The 20,633-nt window shown below is 31.7% G+C and overlaps 2 protein-coding genes across 6 annotated transcripts; one reads left to right on the top strand and one right to left on the bottom strand.

Moving 5' to 3' along the window:
- The first annotated feature begins 770 nt into the window (after positions 1–770).
- Positions 771–4,255, top strand: LOC106752959 (metacaspase-5). Its single transcript, XM_014634744.2, has 2 exons — positions 771–1,201; positions 2,886–4,255. Exons 1-2 carry the CDS (start codon positions 856–858, stop codon positions 3,791–3,793), a joined length of 1,254 nt encoding a protein of 417 aa, XP_014490230.1. The 5' UTR covers positions 771–855; the 3' UTR covers positions 3,794–4,255.
- An 11,255-nt stretch (positions 4,256–15,510) lies between these two features.
- On the bottom strand, positions 15,511–19,965 carry LOC106752956 (protein SUPPRESSOR OF GENE SILENCING 3). 5 transcript variants are annotated; one of them, XM_014634737.2, is made up of 6 exons: positions 19,746–19,965; positions 18,103–19,124; positions 17,664–17,958; positions 17,283–17,527; positions 16,179–16,339; positions 15,511–15,948 (listed from the first exon to the last, which is right to left on the bottom strand). In XM_014634737.2, exons 1-6 carry the CDS (start codon positions 19,759–19,761, stop codon positions 15,750–15,752), a joined length of 1,938 nt encoding a protein of 645 aa, XP_014490223.1. In that variant the 5' UTR covers positions 19,762–19,965; the 3' UTR covers positions 15,511–15,749. The 5 variants fall into 5 exon arrangements, with proteins under 5 accessions (XP_014490223.1, XP_022633046.1, XP_014490224.1 ...); XM_022777325.1 differs by having other exon boundaries at positions 18,103–19,129; positions 19,746–19,964; XM_014634738.2 differs by having other exon boundaries at positions 18,103–19,129; positions 19,750–19,964.
- Between the last annotated feature and the right edge of the window lie 668 nt (positions 19,966–20,633).

Here is a 20,633-nt window from a genome sequence, read left to right as displayed (position 1 = left end):
TATATATATTAACTATTTTTAGACACCAAGAACATTCTGACTTTGATCAAATTGAAACAAGAACACTTCCAAAGCTAACTTAAATATTCTTGGAGGCAACAACCATAATTTTGAAAAAAGTTAATGTCTTTAAGGCTTAAAGAAAAGAAGAAATGATCAATCAAGAATTTTATTGTGTGTAATTGTGAAATCCGCAATTGTTGATGCACCTGATTCTATAATTTCTGTATTTGTATTTATCTTTGTTGGCTATGCAAGATTTTATGAAAGTGTATAGTCTCTTTGGATTAAAATTCATGTATTAGAGTGTGGTGAAGATACATTGAGAGATATTCTTGCATTTTTTACTCTTAATCACATGTGAATTTCCTTCATCTCAAATTATTGGAATAACTTAATATAATCTCAATTGAAAGTTGAACTGTATAAAATTGATGTATTCTCTTACTCTTTTTTTCACATTTTACTTGTTGGTTGGGAAAATCTTTTGAAACAGTATTAAAAAATTAACTTTGTTTAAGGATTGTCTCCAATCCAATTCACCCCTTCTTAAGACATAGTGGTTACAGTTTTAATAAAACTTATTTTAAATTTAATTATAAAAAATAGAATAAATATGAAAGGTAACACTCAATTATAAATATACTAAACAAGACTTTAATCATAATTATAATTGTTTTACATGATTAAACCGTTACTGAACAATGTAATTAAGGCGAAAATAGTAGATACGTTATCGTATACCGGAAACACCCTTTGTCTTCGTTATCGTTCAGGTAGAAAAACGCGCACGATAAAGGGTAACACTCTCACTGGTGGATCAGAGAGAGAGAGAGAGAGAGAGAGAACGTTGCAATGACGAAAAAGGCAGTGATGATCGGAATCAACTACCCAGGCACCAAGGCGGAGCTGAAAGGTTGCATAAACGACGTGTGGCGGATGCACCAGTGCCTCGTCGAGCGTTACGGCTTCTCCGAAGACAACATCACCGTGTTGATCGACACGGACAAATCGTACACGCAGCCGACGGGGAAGAACATCCGGTCCGCGTTGACCTCGCTGGTCCGATCGGCGAAGCCCGGAGACGTGCTCTTTGTGCACTACAGCGGACACGGAACGCGTCTTCCTGCGGAAACGGGAGAGGATGACGACACTGGATATGATGAATGCATCGTTCCTTGTGATATGAACCTCATCACTGGTTGGTTACTATCTGGATCCGTTTTTAACTCTTTGTTTTGTTCTTTTCTGGCTTTTTGCTGTGTGGTTATGATCGCTTTTCTCGGGATGGCTTTCTTTTCTTTTGGACATGATTGGGGAAGATTATTTTTCTCAGTTTCAACTGCTTTCGAGGTAAAAAAAAATAAAATATAAAACTGTTTGCAGTGTTTGATTAGAACAAAGCTTGAAATTTGTGTAAAAGAAAATTTGAAAAAGTTAATTGTTTTTTTAATCTGAAAGTTTGTGATTTACGATTTCTATTTTGTGTATGCAGAAGAGGAATTTATGTTACTTTCAAACAAAATTAATTGTTTTTCAAGTACCTCTTGCCGAATTGATCGAAACAAAAATGATTCTGATTACAATTGATTATATTATTGATTATTGACATTGAACTTTTGTAGTTGTCTCAAGAAAATGCTGAATTAATGAGTTGTTTGTTTTCTTTTGTTTTCCTGGGTTTTGAGATTTAGGAAAAGTTGAACTAGATCTGATTGTATGCGCGTGATAGCAGTGTAGATTTGTGACACCATTTTGGGGGATGTTTGATTTTATAAACAGTGATGTAGTAAAATGCATCAAATTAGTGCCTTCAATTTATATAGAATTTTTCTATCTGTTTACACTATGAACCAATAGGAAATCACCCCCTTGTATTAATTTTTAAAATGATTGAATCACTTTTTTAGATAAAAGTTAGAATTTGTTTGGGATTTTCTCTATTGAAGATAAATGGGACTTTTTTTCATTAGAGAAGTTTTCAGAAACTTCAAGAAATACATTTTAAGTTTTGCATCCAAATAAACACTCAGTCCTTAAGTAATCTATGCATTAATTTTGCAATGTCCTTAACAATTGGTCAAACATGACAACTTTATTCACGTTAGCAATTACTACCTATCATGTACGATATTTTATTAGTTATGAAAATTAAATTTTCCAGTGATGTCACCCATACATAGACAATGTGAAGTTTTTTCTACAATGTCATCCAATTATAGAATATTTTATATTTAAAATTACTAGGATTTTGTAATAATTACTCTGCAATCATATCGAAGACGATTTCTGACCGATTGACGATATAATTTTATAGATTATATTGACAGTATATGAGAATTAAACTCTTCTTACTGACGCTTGTAATTTCATAGATTAAATTGATTTATTACTCCTTTTACTTTAATGGGTGGTGATTACATTTGTCGAGTATCCGGCAAAGTTGAGACCAAATTTAGTCTACCTTGGTCAGAAATGGAAAACAGATGGATCTGTTTAGTTAGTAAAGAGCAGATCTGTGTTTTTTCTTCAACCCTATGTTCATGCTGTGTTTGTTTGAGTAATTCCAACTTAATTGGAAAATGATGGCAGTATTTTTGTATTTTTTGGCACAACACTATTGCATTGGCTTGATTTATTTGCGAGTGATACACTATCTGTGTAGGTCTGTGCAAACAGATTATGATTCGGGGAATTTGTTGAAAACTGATTCATGAGATCGTTTAATTTTCCAAGGTCAAAATCATTCTTCATTTTTATGTTAACAGCTACTTAATTCAAACATAGTAGAAGTAAATTGTTATGTTTGAGATGGAACATTGTTGCATCGGCATGATTTTTTTTGTGGGAAGTAACAGGCTATATGTGTATGTCTGTGCAAACAGATGATGATTTTAGGGAGTTTGTGGATGGAATCCCCAGAGATTGTAGGATCACAATTGTGTCTGATTCTTGCCACAGTGGTGGCCTACTTGAAGAAGCTAAGGAGCAGATAGGAGAGAGTACAAAGGGAGAGGAGGAAGAGTCTAAGTCTGGCTCTGGCTTTGGATTTTCAAATTTTCTCCATCGGACTGTGGAAGATGCCATTGAGTCTCGCGGATTCCATATCCCTTCAGGTTTGCGCCACCACAGAGGCAGGGATGATGGTGATGAGGTTGAAGATAGGGATATTGATCTTCCACATGGGGACTATGGCTATGTAAAGAATAGATCTCTGCCCCTTTCAACCCTCATTGATATACTCAAGCAGAAAACTGGTAAAGAAGACATTGATGTTGGGAAACTCAGACCTACTCTTTTCGATGTCTTTGGGGAAGATTCTAGTCCCAAAGTGAAGAAGTTCATGAATGTTATTTTGAATAAACTCCAACAAGGAGGTGGTGAAGGTGGGGGTGGAATATTGGGGTTGGTGGGTGGTCTTGCCCAAGAGTTTCTCAAGCATAAGCTTGATGATGATGAGGGATACGCCAAGCCTGCACTGGAGACACGTGTGGAAAGTAAGCAGGAGGCATATGCTGGATCATCCAAACACAGCCTTCCAGCTGGTGGGATTCTGATGAGTGGATGTCAGAGTGACCAAACTTCTGCAGATGCAAGTCCTTCAGGAAACGCTGCCAGTGCTTATGGAGCTTTCAGCAATGCAATACAGGAAATAATTAAGGAGAGTGATGGTGCAATCACAAACCACGAACTTGTTCAGAGGGCACGGGAGAAGCTCAAGAGGACCGGTTTCACTCAAAAACCTGGACTCTACTGCAGTGATCACCATGTTGATGCTCCTTTTGTGTGTTGATCTGTGCTTTTCTTATGCAGAGAGAAGAGGGAATAATATGTCGTTTACTTGTTTATAGTGTGCTCGTGTATTGCTGTGTATGTTTGGTATGAAAATGAAGTCATTGCTTTCATACAGTTATCATATGCTGCTCTGCTATCAGGCAAGGACTATTTAAAATTAGTGCCTTTGTTGTTACATTCATTGTGCTGAGAGACTGAAGTATCAGAACAAGGTTCATGCACCAAACCTCAGATTTTGGATCTGAATACTTTGGTATACGTGAAATTATTATAAACTATAGTGTTAAATTTTGTGTCGTTCGAATTATTCTGGCATCTTTGTAAGGATTTGAGTTTGTTGAAAAAGGTTGTATGTTATATAATGTTCAGTTGTATCTCTTTCTTTGTTCAGGCGTTCAGAACAAGTTTGTATGTTTATTCAAACTCACACTACAAAAAAATTAATTTGAGACTTGTTAAATTTACACTGTACTTAAGAACTTATGAGTATGATATGCAAGTTTTTGATAATATAACATGTTCTCCAAAATTAGGAGCAGCAAAACTCACAAGTTTTCTAGGATATAAATATTCTAAGAATTTACATGGAGAAAAAGGAAAATGTGGGAGAGATAAACATTAAAGAATATAATTTTCCATGACATATGATTTCTTAAAAGTGCCCTGAGGTAAGATGAGGCGAAATCTATTTTCTTTTTCAACTTTTTACTGGTTTTCTTGTATTTACCATTAAAAGTTAACTTTTATAATATCTTTATTCGTATATATCTTGATGTCTAAACCTAGGATAACAATTTACCCCCCTTACGTAGTTTCTTGTAAATATACACATGAAAATATCCAAAATCTTACATTAGATTGCAACTTTATTACACTCTTTACTTTAGCATTTAATCTTACTACATTTTCGTCATATTTTTGCCATCTATTTTCTTATTCCTTAGAAAGGCACAACGTAATCATTCTTAATTACTTTACCTTCAAGTCACTTTTACACTTATTATAGGTTAAATCACATTTTTTTCCTTTTTTATTTATAGGTTAAAATATTAATTTAATCTTTATTTTGGTTCGATTTTGTCACTTCAGTCATAATATTTATTTTGTTAAATAAGATTCAAATTTCGTCAATTTTATTTAATTTAGTCATTTTGACTAATATTGTTTAAATAATTAATCAATAATAAACATTGTATATCATATGTCAGTGTATGATTTTTTAAAAAAATAATTGTTAATTTTTTATTTTTTTAATTTTAAAAAAATGTTCATATGTCAAGCTAACATCGTATCACGTGCTAGTACCACTGTCACATGTTAAGGTAAGTATCATGTGTTAGTGTTTTATACTTAATTTGGTCTTTATATTTGTTATTTTTTGTCAAAATTATTTTTATAATTTTTGTATGAACTCTAATATTGTATTTATTTTAACTCCATATCATATTTATTTTGACACTAGAAAACTCGTGAAAAAAAATGTGATTTGTTCACATTTTTAGGAGATTCAAGTAAAGAAGAGACCTATGTAATATTTAATAGATGAGGTCGTGGAAGATGAGTCTCATTAATTGGAGTGGAAGGAAATCACGGAAGCTTGAAGATGGAGGGAAGAATGTTGTGAGAGTGATGGTTGGAGGTTCAAAAGAGTCATAAGGAAGACCACTAAGTAGAAGAGTGTTGAAAAAGGAAAAGATAAAAATTAGTCAAAGATGAAAATACAATATATTAATGATTATTGCTTTCTTCACACCACAATTATTAATTGCATCCACAATAACAAGAAAATATCTAGATATCCTCGTTTTAATACCTATTTTCGTCACTATTTTTATCACTTTTGTACAAAGTGGTCGTCGACTTTTTTCGATGTTCTAAGTGGTCTCCATTTTTGTAAAATTTGTTCAATTTGGTCTTTTTCTCTGACGACGTCTAAATCGTTAACGACGTAGTGTCCACATAAGTTAATATTGAACGAGCTGTCAGTTTTCCATGTACGTGACAAGTTAAAGGAATATGACGTGGGAACGTGGTAAGTGAAAGTGGTTTTTGTAAAAGGAAATTGACTTTGCTTTTGAAGGGGAGGTGCTGAAGGTACATATAAGAAATTGGTGAAATTGTTGTTCAATTTGGGTTCGTTATTTGTTCAAATTGAAATTGGAGGAGCCTAGGTCATGTAAGTGTTCTTAATTTGAGGTTATGTGTGTTGCATATGGGTTTTAGGGTTTTTTGTCATGTTGAATGTGTTAAATGTATTGAATGTAATTTTTTGTTTGAGTGGGTATGGGTTTCGTGCTTAAAATGTTGTAATTGTTTGTGTTAGAAACAGGATGGCTCAATTTCAACACCCAGAGGGAGGGGGGTGAATTGGTGAGGTTTAAAAATCAGAGTCTTTTAAAAAACTTTTTCGCAAAGTATAAACCTTTACAAAGTTTCTTGAATCGCAAGGAATAAAAATTCAATGCAACGAAATAAAAAATTGACTATGTAAACAGTAAAGTCGACTTAATGTAAAAGTATAGGGATAGAGAAAGCAAACTCAAAGTTTTTATACTGGTTCGGCCTCAACGCCTACATCCAGTGTCCTTCCTCAACCAGGAGGCCAATGCACTATAATAGTCAAAGTTTTTACAACAATATTTCTATGGAGACCTCCACATCAAAAATATAGACCATCTCTCTAACCCTCTAACTAAAATATAGGCAGTAACAAAACAACGATCTGCAGCAAGATGTCCCTTCTTTTGCAATCTTCAACTCACTTTGAACAATCCTCAAAGTGTCCAGACTCCACGAGTTTACCTCCGGTAATCCCAACAGGATAACCAATCTCCAGCAAATTGAAAGCAGTCTTGATCAATGTAAAAACACCAACTGTGCAGAACTCGATCAACCAGTAAGCACAATACAGTTCCTCCTTAAGACACTCTTGCAAGAAAGATCTCCATCGTCTTCTTGATGAGTTCTTGGAGCCTTTTATCAAAGATCACAATCTGTAAATCAAATTGAAAGTGTTAGAATTATCCAAAGTCCTTGTGATCAACTGAGTCACGTCTATTTATAGTTTTCTATAAATCATACGCTCTTGTAGTCGACTGTTCTACTAATGAAGTCGATTGTAATCAAACAGTTATAACAGATAAATCAATTAGTAGCAGTCACAACAACCAAATTGATTTTGCATTTAATACAATTGAGTTTCTTTTAATACTTTAACAGACATTTGAAATATAGTTGTTACATCACACAAGCATTAACAAAATTTCAAATCAAATAACTAACTAAGTCGAATTCACTATGCATGTAGTCGACTTAGAAACTTCAGCTTAGTTTGAAAATCTTTTTAATGCAAAATCACACACAACACTACTTTTGAAAATTTGTGCAAAGTCACGGTTTTAATGACTCACTTCAAAATGAAGTCAACTTAAAACTTGTAGTTTTGCCACACAATATAAGTTCATCAAAGTGCATGTGGTTTTCCTTTCTTAAACAAATGTAATGCAATCACAAAAGATGTATCCAGTATCAAATCAGTGAATATGCATACATGTATCAGAAACAACACAAACATGTTCATTTAGATATTAATCACAGTAAGGAATAAAACATGTAACACATAACAATACATGTGTTATTAATAATGTGTTGTCATCATAAAGAACCAGAGTACTGTGAGATTAAGATTCAGCTAAACCAGTGTTTCTCTTACCAACAATCTCAACAATCTCCCCTTTTTTTGATGATGCACAACCATGATTAATAAGCAACCATGTTTGTACACAAACAGCACATTAAATCAGTCAAGTAATCATTAATATCAGAGCTAATGTAAGCAATCAATAAGAACGAGTGATTAAATGAACTTCTCAGTATATCACAGCAAGAAAAAGATAATTTCAACATATTATAGAACATTTACTCTGAATAAACATTATCAAGCAAATATGCAGATAATCAATCAAACTTTTCAAGCATTTTTTCGCCTTTTCAAGCATTTTTTCCCCTTTGTGCATTAACAAAAAAGGTTTGCTTTTAGATATTTATATGATGATAAAATGAAATACATAGATGCATCAATTTAAATAAATTAAACATTCAAATATGCTCCCCCTATCACAGATATTCACATGAGATAGATAAACTCCCCCTAAAGTGTAGGCATGTGAAAAATTTATGCAATCATGTAATGTTCTCCCTGTCATTATGCATATTTTAAAATCAAATTCAGATGCACAATGAATGCAGTTTCACAAGTGTCAGAGCATATAATCAGTTTGTATCAAAATTGTATCAGAGTTATGATTGCAACCAATTCAATCAAGAAACGATACAATTATCAACAATCTCACAACATACTCTCATTGATAAATAGTCATATAGAAAAAGAGATATATTGAAGATAACTAATATAAGATCATTAAACAACTTAATAACTAGATTCCAATAAATGGAATTTATAACCCCCTTGTTGGGGCAAATTGGTCAGTGTACCGAGTCGCACAAGTAATATAAAATGGTAAGACTAAGTATCGTATCCCAGAGGACTCTCGGCGTTGAACAGTTGTGTGAAAACAAGATTAATTAAGACTTAAAATAAAAGAGATCATGGGTTTGGAGTGCAAAAATAATAAAAAAATAAAATAAAGATTGCAATTGATCAATGGAAAAGGAGCACAGAAATGAATGAAGGTTGATTTATATGAGATGAGTATGTTTTTGGGGTTAGATTTCACCAAAGTTCCCTCTCATGTATATAAAAATTCTTCTTTATGCATTAATGCCAATGTCCCTCACTAAATCACTTAAACTCGATCCCTCGGTAATTAAGTTTGTCCCTAATTACTAGTTCATACAATTCCTAGCATTCCTGGTAAAAAGATGTGAAGATCAAGAGGTTAAGACAACTATGACTCATACCCTTATCCCTGAGCAATATAACCCTTAGGAGTAATTCAACATTTTTAGATCTTTTGCTGATAACAAGTTGCTGGTTTAATTGCTTATTTCTGAGGTCTGTATGGTGTGTTTACATTTCAGTAAAACCTGCAGCAAAAGCTTGTGAGATATCTAAAATAAACTTTTAAATCATTCTAAAAAGATGAAAGACCAGTGCAAGCTCAAATCTGAAAACTGATGCACCCTAATCTGACTTTTTCTTAAATATCTCAATAGCTTCTTGTTTGTCAATTTAAGGCTATCTTATCTTGTCTCAAATTTCTGATTGCTTTGCCTAGCAAATCTTGTCTGAGAAGTTTTTTTCACTCTGGTTTCTGAGACTTGAAAGAAAGGTTTGTGTGCTTAATAGCATCTTAGATGGTGGTGATCTGAAAGTTTATTCAGCCTTGAACTGCCAAGGGAAATTTCCATTCCAAACCTTTCATTTGTGTGCTTTAAGTTTCTCAAGAGAAGCCTGGGTGTAGTTGATTGGGGGATGAAATCCTTTGGATCAAGATAAACAATTTTTATTGAATTAAATCTGATTACTACTTATTGTTTGAATTTGTGTATTTATTGTTTTGATATGCACAGCTAAATTCATGGGATTGAGCATATTGTGATATGAGAATGCATGAATGATAGTTTTTTTTTTGGGAAGTTGTAAATTGTGCTATCAAAGTTAGTTTTAAACTAATTGTGCTAGTTGTAATGCTTTCATGTTAAACCTGGAGCAGTAGTGATCATATCCATTTAAGCTATTGTTGCATTCATTTTAGTTTATAAATCAATTGCTAATTTCATGGATTAATTGAGTCTGCTGAAAACTAAATTTGATTTTCGAAAAAATTATTGAAACTCTTTTGGAATTGCAAAGACTAATCTGAACTGGCTATTAAGCATTTATGCATTGCATTGGATTGAACAAATCTTAATTATTTTGAATCTGTTTTTGATTTTAAAAGGGAATATTACATTTTGGGGGAGGAAATTTTAATTGACATCATCAACCTCCTGATTTCTTCAACTCCTCCTTTTTAAAGTCTTACTTGTATTTCTTGATTAAGAGCTAAATCTTTGTGTTCTATTTTTTACTCTTTCTCTCCATGAATAAAATGATCTCTTGTTTTAGTGCATACATTGTTTAATTGAGGGGGATATCATATTAAGGGACAGCATTTTCATTAAACTTTTTGCTTATGATAAAAAAGGGGGAGAAGTAGTGGAGTTATTGCTAATCTTTTTGTTGTTTGTTAGTATTTTATGCAGATAACCCAAAGTTGCTTTTTAAACAAAGTAATTTTTTATCATCATCAAAAGGGGGAGATTGTTACCAATGCGGAGCATTGGTAAATTTGAAGATAAATGATTTTGATGATGTTGCAAGAAGATAAACTTGAAGAAGTTGTTATAATTGTTTTAAAAACACCTTGGTAGTTTACAAATGTATTAGGAAAGATCTTAAGCATGTAAAACTTAGAAATCTCGTATCCTCAATGTAGTTACGCATTTAATCGATTATGTGAAGTTATAATTGATTATTCTGAGCTTTCTTGAAAAACCATTTTGTTCTAGAATAATCGATTATTGCTCCAAATAATCGATTATCACTGGTCCATATGAGAACTGCCAAAGTTCTTAGAGTAATCGATTATTCCTCAGGATAATCGATTATCAATTTTTCAAAAACCGTGTAACGGACTTGAATAATCGATTATCACTAACTATAATCGATTATCATTGGCAATTGTAAAGTGTCTTTTCATTTTCGGACCAGTTAGCTATATATAGGTGTTCCAAACCCTTAGAGGGTTAACTCTGAGCTTTTTTAAGAATACAGTGCTACTGAGGAAGTTCTAAAAAGTTGGTTCATTGCATTGTCTGGTCTCGTGAATAGGAGAAGCTCATGCTTTGTTGGTCAAAGGTTGGAGCGGTTCTCTTAGAGTTGGCAAGGTTGCTATCTTCTGGTTCGTTGGTCGAAGGAAGATTGTCTCTGCACTGTTCTAGTTCGTTGATCGAAGGAAAGTGCAGATTTTTTCCTTCCGGTTCGTTGGTCGAAGGAAGCACCTTTCTGGTTCGTTCGTCGAAGGAAGGTTTTAACATTACATTTTCTTTCACTATATTGTAATATGTTGAATTGGTTTTAGTGAAAGCGTCAATCACTTTTTATATTTGTGTAATATTTACAACTAGACGTAGATTCTTTTGAATTGAACCAGTATAAAAATTTTGTGTAATATTTCTACTCCCTACACTTTTATATTTACTGTACATCAATTTTTCGATAAAAGTTCTTTAAGAAAATTAATTTTCAAAAAAAGACCATCCTAACTTAATTTGTTACTGAACACGCTTTCCGCTCTTATATCTTTTATTCTGTTGCGTGACTCTACGATACCGGTTGTATCAAATCACATTAATTTGATAGCTTCAAACTACTAACTTGGCAATACTGAAGCTGACTTGTAAAGTAGTATTAATTTGATAGTTTCAACGATAGCGTATCAATTATAAAAAGACTTAAAACACATCAAGGAAAATCAGAACCCTTTATAAAACCTAATTACGACCTTTTTATCATCTTCCACGTCCTTCCGACCTCTTTGCTTCTGGGGGTGATTTTGTTGTAAATTGTCAATGGATTCTAATGTTAAAATGAACTAATTTATTTGTTCTTTTGATTATTGTTGTGATTTATGTATATCTATGGCTTTTATCTCTAAATCAAGTAAAAGTAATTTTTTTACATTGTAACTAGTTAGCATGTTGTTTAATTTACATGCATATTATTCTTAATAGTTAAAGGTTTTTAATTTTAATTAATAATGTACTTGATTAAAGTTAAAAACTTTCATGTGATTGAATGAGTTTTAATTAATAATTGAAATTATACTTTAATTAAAGGTTAAAACTTGAACAAGAATTAATCAAAAATGTGTTTTAATTAATTAACTTTTTACTTGATAGAAGTGATAAACGAATACACATGATTATACATATTAATATTTAATTGAAAATGTATTTTAATTAAATTTATTATGCCAAATAAAAAAAAAGTTATTATTTTTAATTAAGAATGTATTTTGATTAATGAAAAAAGACAAACAAGTTAATTAAGAATTACTTTAATTAATTTGAAATAAAAAATAAAATCAATTAAATAATAATATTTAGAAAACTAATGATTAATCTTATTTTAAAAGAATAGCATAATCAATCTGTTTTACTATCATTGTTTAAAAAGTCATTTATTTACTTGTAATTTACTTTATTGCTATTTGATTTAATTTAATTTGTTTATTATAATTGAATACCGAGAAATCATCTTTGTCATACAGTAGTATTAGGCTCATTCATGTTTGAATCTCAAGTGTTAAGTCACTTGCAAGTGTACCAAATCGTTATCAAGTAATATAATTGGTAAACTCAATATCGTTTTTCCCAAAGTACTCTTTAGGCCTTACTTTTTATGTAAATAAATTGTGTAAGACTTGAGAAAATAATTAATTTGTTGGTTATATGCAAAAAACAAAAATATACATGCAATGTAGTTGATTCAATTGGTTTTAAGAAACTATGAATGAATGGTGTTGTTGGGGTTTACAATTTCATCTTATCTACTCTCATATATCTATTCTTCTTATTTACTTCACTTATTTATCCAATTGTCATGCAAACTTTCTAGTTTACCCTTAACCCAATCCCTTGGTGAAAAGAGCCTATTATTAATTACTGGCTTGTTATCCTTAGCCTCCCCTAGTAACCAATAATGTAATGCGATCGAAAGCAAATACAATTGACCTTCCTACCCCTATCCCTAGGCGATATTGGCATAATCAAGGAATTTTTCACGAGTTCATGACATTACCGTACGTTCCCATATCGATAAAGACAAATAACTTTTAATTGATGAGTTAAACAATAAAAGCATTAAAGCATAGATGATAACCCAACAATTGATAAATAAGTATATGATAAGCATATGAAATAAATAAGAATTTGAATATATGAGAGTTTCAAAAGATTACATTGCTCCCCAACAACAAAGGGTTTAGTTCATCATAATAATGGTGAAACTAGATGAAATATGATGAAAGAATGGAAGAGATAACCCTAAACTCGGTTGATTGGAGCCTAAGCATCCAAGGAACCTCCTCCAAGGTGTGTGGAATAGCTCTGGACGTTTCTCTCTACCAAAAGTATCCCCTTCTAATTCGTACTGGGGTTATATATAAGCCCAAAAAGATAACAGAAAGATTACAGAAAGATTTACAGAATCTAACTAAAAAAACAGACAACCGCCCAAGCACCTAAATTCACCGCTCAGCGGTTTGCCGTGCGTCGCTTTGACCACTCAGCGGTCAGTTTTGCCGCTGAGCGGTTTCCCTCTAATCGCTCAAAGCGCTCAGCGGACCATTCTGACACTCAACAGCTTGCTTGACCCTTCTTTTCATCATTTTTCTCCTTCTTTCATGGGTCTAAGTCCACCTTACTTCACTTTCATCTTTAATTCATCTAAAAACCCTGCAAAACAATGTAAAACAAGCATAATATCTCTAAAACCAACCTTTGACTCTCACAAGACACAACTTAAGTGTTTTACTTGATTTAAAGCTCATTCTAAGCAATGTAAAACAAGCATAATATCTCTAAAACCAACCTTTGACTCTCACAAGACACAACTTAAGTGTTTTATTTGATTTAAAACTCATTCTAAGCTATAAAGGATGTGTTTTACTATCAAATTTAAACACCAAAATAATGGTTTTTAGACCGTTATCAATAAGCATTTGCATTTTAATTCCTTTAGGTGCACTTTTGCATATTTTTAGGCATATTTTCTTTTACATATTTTTCATATCATCCATATTTATTAATTTTAATTGCATTAGGCTATTTCTTTATTTTTATCTTTTTATTATTTGTATTATTCTTTTTAACTATTTGTGCATGTTTTTATATCAAATTTTGAAAAATCAATTATGTATTTATTGGAAAACAATTTTGGACCATTTCTAGTTTGTTGGTTATTACCTTCATATTAAAGTTGTTATAGTTAAATAGTGTAATTTGAAGTGTCAACAACACCTTATCAAATTTGTTCCAAACAACTACTTAATTGTAAATAAATAAAAGGCTTTTAAAACAATGATAATAAACACGTTGATTATATTGTTCTTTCAATATAAGATTTATTATTGGTTTTATAAAGATTATTATTCAATTGATTATTATTATTTATTTTAAATTAATTAAAGTGATTTTTAATTAATTTATTGGCATTGTTATTATTGATCAAAATATTTTCTCAATTAACACAAGAACTTGTTAGAGTAATAATAATAAATTTAATCAAAAATACATTTTTAATTAAATATTGTTATAATTAATCAGGTATACTCTTTTACCACTTTTATCACTTTTATTAAGTAAAAAAGCTAATTAAGTAGCTTTTATTCTTGATCAATTCTTATTCAAGTTTTCATCTTTATCAAAGTACATTCTTTGACAAAAAATAATTTAATCAGATGAAAATTTCTAATTTTAATCAAAGTATATTCTCAATTAAAATTAAAAACTTTTTAACTCTGAATAATATGCATGTAAATTAAACGTCATACTAACTAGCTACAATATAAAAAATAGTTACTTTTACTTGATTCAGAGATAAAAAAGATAAACAAAAATCACAACAATAATAAAAAAAAAAAAAAATATTTCATTCATGGAGAGATCAAAATTAGGTCCATCAAAGGATTCTTAAACTCTTTTAATATTTTTTTAAGTCTTTTTATATAAAAGTTAGACGGTATTTTTTTCTATTTTTTCTATTGTTGTAATATTTTCTTTTTATAAATATTAATAAAAAAATTGATTTTTTACAAACATTATAAAAATCTTCAATCTACTAAAATAATCTCATTTAACTTCAATAGAATAAATTTTGTATTTAACATATAGAAAAATATATAATTGATATTGATGATAACAAAACAAAAACTCTAGATATTGTTTATTGATAAATTGCACTAGTCAATATTGATTTAAAAAAAAAAAATCCTGACAACAATTAAAAATTTAACATGAAAAAAAAAATTATACAACATCTTATCCTATGAAAAGTAATGCAAGTCAATAATATCGTTAATTTTATCCAAGTTAATGCCATCCCAACTACAACAATGTTCAAATCAATGCATACAAGAGAAAATACGAAAAAAAAATGTATAAATTTGAGAAAGAAAAAGTATAAAAAAATTAATTTTTCATGTTTTAAGTTTTAAATTTATTTAAATTTTAAATAATAAAACTAACCTCATAAGATACTACAATTTCAATTGCCTTTAAAACTTCCTTTCTAATTAATATTTTTCTTTCATAAAACGTTTCGAATCCTTTAAAAAGAATGAATTATTCTCAAAACAATTTCTATCCAAACAGTGTAAAGATGAGAAAAAGAAAATAGATACTCTCATTTTTTTTTATATAATGCGTTTTAAGAAAATAAATGAAGTGATATTATTCCGCATAGTATAAAGAGCATTTTCTTGTTTTCCTCAAAAACAATTAAAATATGTACACAATAAGAAATGAAAAGAAAATTTCCCAAATTGCACATAATAACCTCAATTTTAAAGCAGCCATTTACACTTTTTTTTCTCCGTCAAAGCATTAATGTCGTGATTAGGTTTATAAAATATTAAAAAGAACAGCAAACAATCTACACAGTAGAAACACACACCCATCTAGACTCATCATGACCCACATTTGATAAGAGAAAGTAACTCAATCGCATGAAATATAACTTCCAATTTGCCAAAACACCAATTTAAAATTTTAACATGTATGATAAGTACCAACTAAATTTTAACGAAATGTTGACAAGTACCAACGAAAATAAAAAGGCATACTGAATATGTAGTAAAATGTCTGGGCACTCTATTTATTTTGTCTACTGGTCAGGCTGAGTTTATATGTTTGTAAGAGTCAAAGCAAAGACCCCAACATTAGTTAGTCTAGGAAGGGGAATACTTTTCCATGAGCTTGGCAAGTTCCTCATCAAACTTCTGCTCATGCTCCACCTCTTCCTCCCAATGCCTCTTCTTCATAGCAGCATAACCCACTTGATGGGCATGCAACAGTTTCTCCTTTTCAGCAACAAAATTCTCCATTTCTTTATCTTGAACCTCAACAAATTTTAGATATTCTTCCACCCTACATCAAATTCACCAAAATCCATTGTAAAATATCATGCCATGCCCTGTCCAAATAACTTTTTAACCCACTAGGGACAGCAGGGAACTTGAGTAGTGATTATGTGAAATTAGTTATAAAAACAATTTAATGATTCAATTTTAAATTGCCTTCGTAACATTTTCACAAACTTTATAGATGTGAATAATAAATATATCATTAGTCCAATGGAAGGAATAAAAGTTACATACTTGAGTCTATATTCCTCAGCATTTGCATGACCAGTAGTGCTTGACTGCTTCACCTTCTCACGTTCCTCCTGTTGCATCCTCTCAAAATCTTCTTCCCTTTCATCCCTTGAATCATGTATGACCTTTATCTGGTCCTTGAAGAATTGTTCTTGCATATACATCTTTCATGATTAACATAATACAATAGTGAGAAACGTTACCATTAAAGCAAAAATATGATGACCTAGAGATCATTCAAGACTGTAAGATATATTAGATTATTAAATATCTTATCTTTATATTTTATGTTTAGTTAGTTAGTTTGATATTATTCCTTATTTATATTTTAAGCTTAACTCATGTTTCTTTTATCATAAATAGAGTACCCTTGTGTATACATAGTTTTTACTATATAGAACAAAGACAAATAACAAATAATATTTTTGTTTCGTGAAGAAAAAGCATGTTAAGCCCAGGGTTATTGGAAAAGGTAAACCAAGAAGGCAAGAACATAGATGGAATCATTCAATCAATTTGTTCTGGAAAACTGGGTTAACGGTGTGCCCCAGACCTTCACAACAAGATAAAAGTAACAAACCTAGATCCAAATATTTACAAGATTGTGTTTCTCTTTCAAGGCATTATTATATAACAAGCATTTCGATAGATAACATAATGCAAATGTAGGCCAGTGCAACCATATCATTGCTCATTGATTTTATCTTTTTACTTTTGATGAAAGCAGCACAATATAGTAGTAACAACTTACATTTAGGTGGGAAATAAATGCAGATATGCCACTCTATCTTTTATTAAGTGATGGTCTGATTTGACACATCAAACAGAAGTTCAATGGGTATATGAAGCACATTTTCATATGCAAAACATCTCACAAAGGAAGATAAAAAATGTGACCGTAACCTTAGCTTATCCACTATTGTACTAACACATAAATCACAGCTCAAACTTTTGAACAAAACAATCAAGCAGAAGAGAATCTTAACCACAACTCGCTGACAGCAGAAATAATACGCTACAAGTACATCCAACAAGCAAATATGCACACAAAGTAACCACTTTACAATAAAAATAATAACCATAAATACTGTTTGATGTTAGTATTACCTCTTCTTTGGTCTCTTCATGTTGCATTTTAGTTCTCCTCCGCACTATGCGGTTCTCCTCCATTGTCTTGCGCAGCTTCTCAGACATTATACCAATGGATTCTTCAAGAGCTTTCGAGTGTTTAGTTGTTTTCACAACCTTGTTCTTAAAATATAGAAGTTGTTGGTTGTCTTCATTCATTTGGCGAATTTGGTGTACAACCATCTCCTGGTATGATCTCATGTCAAATTTTAGTCTAGATTTACCTACATGATTTCAGATGAGAAGATATGACAAAAGTCAGCTTATACTTTGTCAACATAAATTACCCGCATCTAGTACACAAAACATTCTGCACAGTGCAAATAAGAAGAAAAGTAATGAGGAAAGAGGAAATGAAACCTTGGCTATGCCTATTGAAAAAGTCAAGATCTTCTTTTGTAGCCATGTAACCATAGAGCTGGCGCTTTCCCCCGGGGAGATATAAATTAGGGCGATTGAACCAAGAATCTTTATCAGTTCCTTGCTCTGTAAAATGCTTGTCCAGACGCTCTGCCTCTAAATAGCCACTGGCTGATGCTTCAAATATCAACACACTCATCCCACGATGACCTTGTGGGCCGTAAGAGTGGCGAGCTTTAACAGCAGCATATGTGCTAAAATAATCAAGAAGTTCTTGGTTACCCATACCTATCCACTGAATAAAAAGAACATATCTGAGTCAACATAAAAGCAGTAATGTGCGAAATTTGTGAACTTTATGCTCCATAAATACAAGCCACCAAAATATTAACATGACACTAGTAGTTATTCATCATTTCACACCAATAAAAATATACACCTTATCATTTTCGTCCTGTTCAAGCTTCGTATTCTGAATTATAACCATTGGAGGCCAAACTATTTCATGATCTTTTTCTTCTTCTTTTAAACCTTTCCATTTTCCAAATGCCTCCCCAGCTGGAATTACTGAAGTACCCCTCCTGCGTAATTCCTCATCTAAAAGTATAGCAAGTTCTCTGTGAATCTTCACCCTTTTTGATCCCTTTGTTTTGGCATGTGTCACCAAGGGCTGCAGTCCTCTGTACCAATCAATAGCTCCAGGACCACCTTGACAAGCTGGACAATGCCACTGTCTTTCTGGTTCATTTATCTGTTCAACAGTCAAGCCATCCAAATTCTCAAAGAACTTCCTAAACCATCTGTTCTTCTTACGTGTCTCATGGCTCTTTTGACTAACATCAGAATCATAGTCATCACTCATTAGATCATCATCAGTATCTTCTAAAGCATCGGAGTCCTCCTCTTCATCATCATCATCAACATCATTATTCTCTTCAGGTGCTATCTCATCCCTTACATTGGGCTGTATTGCACCAGGTCTGGATTGCCAATTCCAGCCATGCTCAAGTGGAGGCCGAATTAAGGGATTTGGAGGCACATAGTTGCCTTCATATCCACTTGTTGCTGACTGAGGCCTACCGTTTCCTCTGCCAGCTGGTCTCCTAAAGTTGGCATTTTGTGTCTGCCAGAAATTTCCAGAAGATCTTCCAACTCCACCATGATTCCGGATGCCTGGCTTTTGAGCCATTTCTGCATTCATCCAAGTCTTAGGATTAGAATTATGGGCTGGCGCCCCCCATGGCTTTGCAGCACTGTTTCCAGCTCTGTTCTTGGATTTCTTTCCATATACCTCCCATTCACCATCATCTTGTCCTGAGTTTATCATGGTGTCAGCAACACTCTGCGTCAACTGATCAATACTAGGCTGAGATTCGGATATGCTCTTCCCTTTGGACATATCATTGTTAGCCATGGTTTTGGGTCTCCCACTCCCTCTTTTCGAACTCATTTGTATATGCTCTGTTCTGTATCATTATTTTTGTGTGTTCAGTATAACAGATGGAAAACATAAAGTGCACACAGAATCATAAAACTGAAGGAGGTTGAAAAGAAAAATAAAAAATCAGATAATCCATCATCCACAATAAAAAAGGAAAAACCTACTTTAATTTTACTTGGCAAATAGAAGTCTTAATCTACCAACAGCTGTTGACACAAGTAAATCAAAACAGTGTAGAAATTCATTCACTAAAATATTACATTCTCAAACAAGGAAAATAATCAACACCTCATATTATGAACTAAAAACATTGAAAGAAGGAGACAATAAATAAGATATAACTGAAGAGGAAATCTCAATGGAATAATACAGGAAGACCAAGGCAATGATGTATGTGATTCACGTTATTTATGTTTGATTCTTATACATAATCAATTCAGTCCACAAATTCATATCACCAAGCTGAATAATTGTATCCTACCACACAAAGTGTAGTAAATTGTACAAAAGTCATAATATTAAGCCAAATAGTGAATTTAATAACAAGAGTCATGCAATTATGTAAGAGGAGAAGAAAAACACAGCAGGAAATGGCATCATAAGGCCAACTATCTGAACTCAGTGAGAAAAACACAATGTACCCACTTCGGTCACCATTTTTTATGCGGTCCGCTCCCGCGAGGAACCATCGAAACGGATCGAGCTGATAATCCGAGAAGAAGCGGAAACCACGATTTGGAAGACGAAGAAGCGGCGGAAGACTGAAGACGAACAAAGACCCTAGGGTTTGGAGGTTTGTTCGGTGGAGAAGCTAGGGTTGAGGGTTTGTGATGTTTTATTTTGGTATAACAAAAAATAAATAAGAAAAATAAATAAATAAAACTCAAACTTAGACCCTAAGGACATGTACCACAATGGAAATCACAAAACCTTTTCTTTTGTTTTCACTTTCAGAATTATATTTTGGGCAAAAGTTTAAATGATCTACAAATGCATTTATTACATTATACAAGAAAACGAATAGATAAAATATTAAATTCTGTGACTATTTTACTAGAATTACAAAATTATTATATTTATTGATTTTTAAAAATATCTTAAAAAATATATTAAAGATATTAGAGTCAGGAATACAGTCTTCATAATAGAATCCAATCAAGTTATCTCTTATCAAGACGTACAAAGTTTGAATTTTTTATCTCTTATCAAAATGCACAAGTTTGAATTTTTATTATTATATCAAATATAATATTATTTAGTTCTTCTTACATCTATTTATTTCCACATTTCTTTTTATTTTTATAATATTTTTCTTTTCTCTCTTTATTATTTTTAACTAAATTTTATTAAATTTATTTAATTTTAAACATATTTTATAATAATATTTAAGTTACGTTTAATACATTTTTTTAAAATTAATTGATAAACGCTCTTAAAAATTTAAATAAACTTAATAAAATTTGATTAAAAAACTAAATTTATATAATTATAAAAGTAGAAATTAAATTAGTCAAATTATTTAAATTAAA

The sequence above is a fragment of the Vigna radiata genome, unplaced genomic scaffold (genome assembly GCF_000741045.1).
Source record: "Vigna radiata var. radiata cultivar VC1973A unplaced genomic scaffold, Vradiata_ver6 scaffold_129, whole genome shotgun sequence".
In the NCBI taxonomy this organism is placed as follows: domain Eukaryota; kingdom Viridiplantae; phylum Streptophyta; class Magnoliopsida; order Fabales; family Fabaceae; genus Vigna; species Vigna radiata.
Note: the sequence above shows the minus strand (reverse complement) of the source record. Positions and strands in the feature narration are given on the sequence as shown.